Below are 353 nucleotides of genomic sequence, written 5' to 3' on the forward strand. Positions count from 1 at the left end.
CTGCTCTGGCAGCTCCTGTGGGTTCCTACTCCTGCTGGGAAAAAAAACCACTGCAGAACACATCGATTCAGCCAGACTCACACTGACACGGCCGGGACAGCCACCAGTTTAGCCATTGCCTGTGAAATACAGCGAGGGCTGCCGTGCGAGGAGACAAGGGAGTGAAGGTGTCCTATGCTGCTGCTTGCAGCAATGTCTCTTTGCTTCGTGTAGGCTTCCAGATCAACACTCCAGAGCAAATATTATCTCATTTACAATTTTCTTCCAGTCTTTTCATTGGGAAGGGTCTCCCCCATTCACCAGCAGGCATATGGGAACAGAGGGTACTGGCTCCACTCTGCCATGGTCCCGTG

At 52.4% G+C, this 353-nt stretch overlaps 1 protein-coding gene across 1 annotated transcript in view; it reads right to left on the reverse strand.

The window, feature by feature from the left end:
• Nucleotides 1-296: 296 nt before the first annotated feature.
• The window catches only part of LOC104468016 (T-box-containing protein TBX6L), a 10,608-nt gene continuing 10,551 nt past the window's right edge, over nt 297-353 (reverse strand). The window contains exon 10 of the mRNA XM_010082004.1: nt 297-353. This exon is cut by the window's right edge and continues 7 nt beyond it. Coding sequence (XP_010080306.1) covers nt 297-353 — 57 coding nt within the window.

This window comes from Pterocles gutturalis, unplaced genomic scaffold (assembly GCF_000699245.1).
Source record: "Pterocles gutturalis isolate BGI_N339 unplaced genomic scaffold, ASM69924v1 scaffold9174, whole genome shotgun sequence".
Classification (NCBI taxonomy): domain Eukaryota; kingdom Metazoa; phylum Chordata; class Aves; order Pterocliformes; family Pteroclidae; genus Pterocles; species Pterocles gutturalis.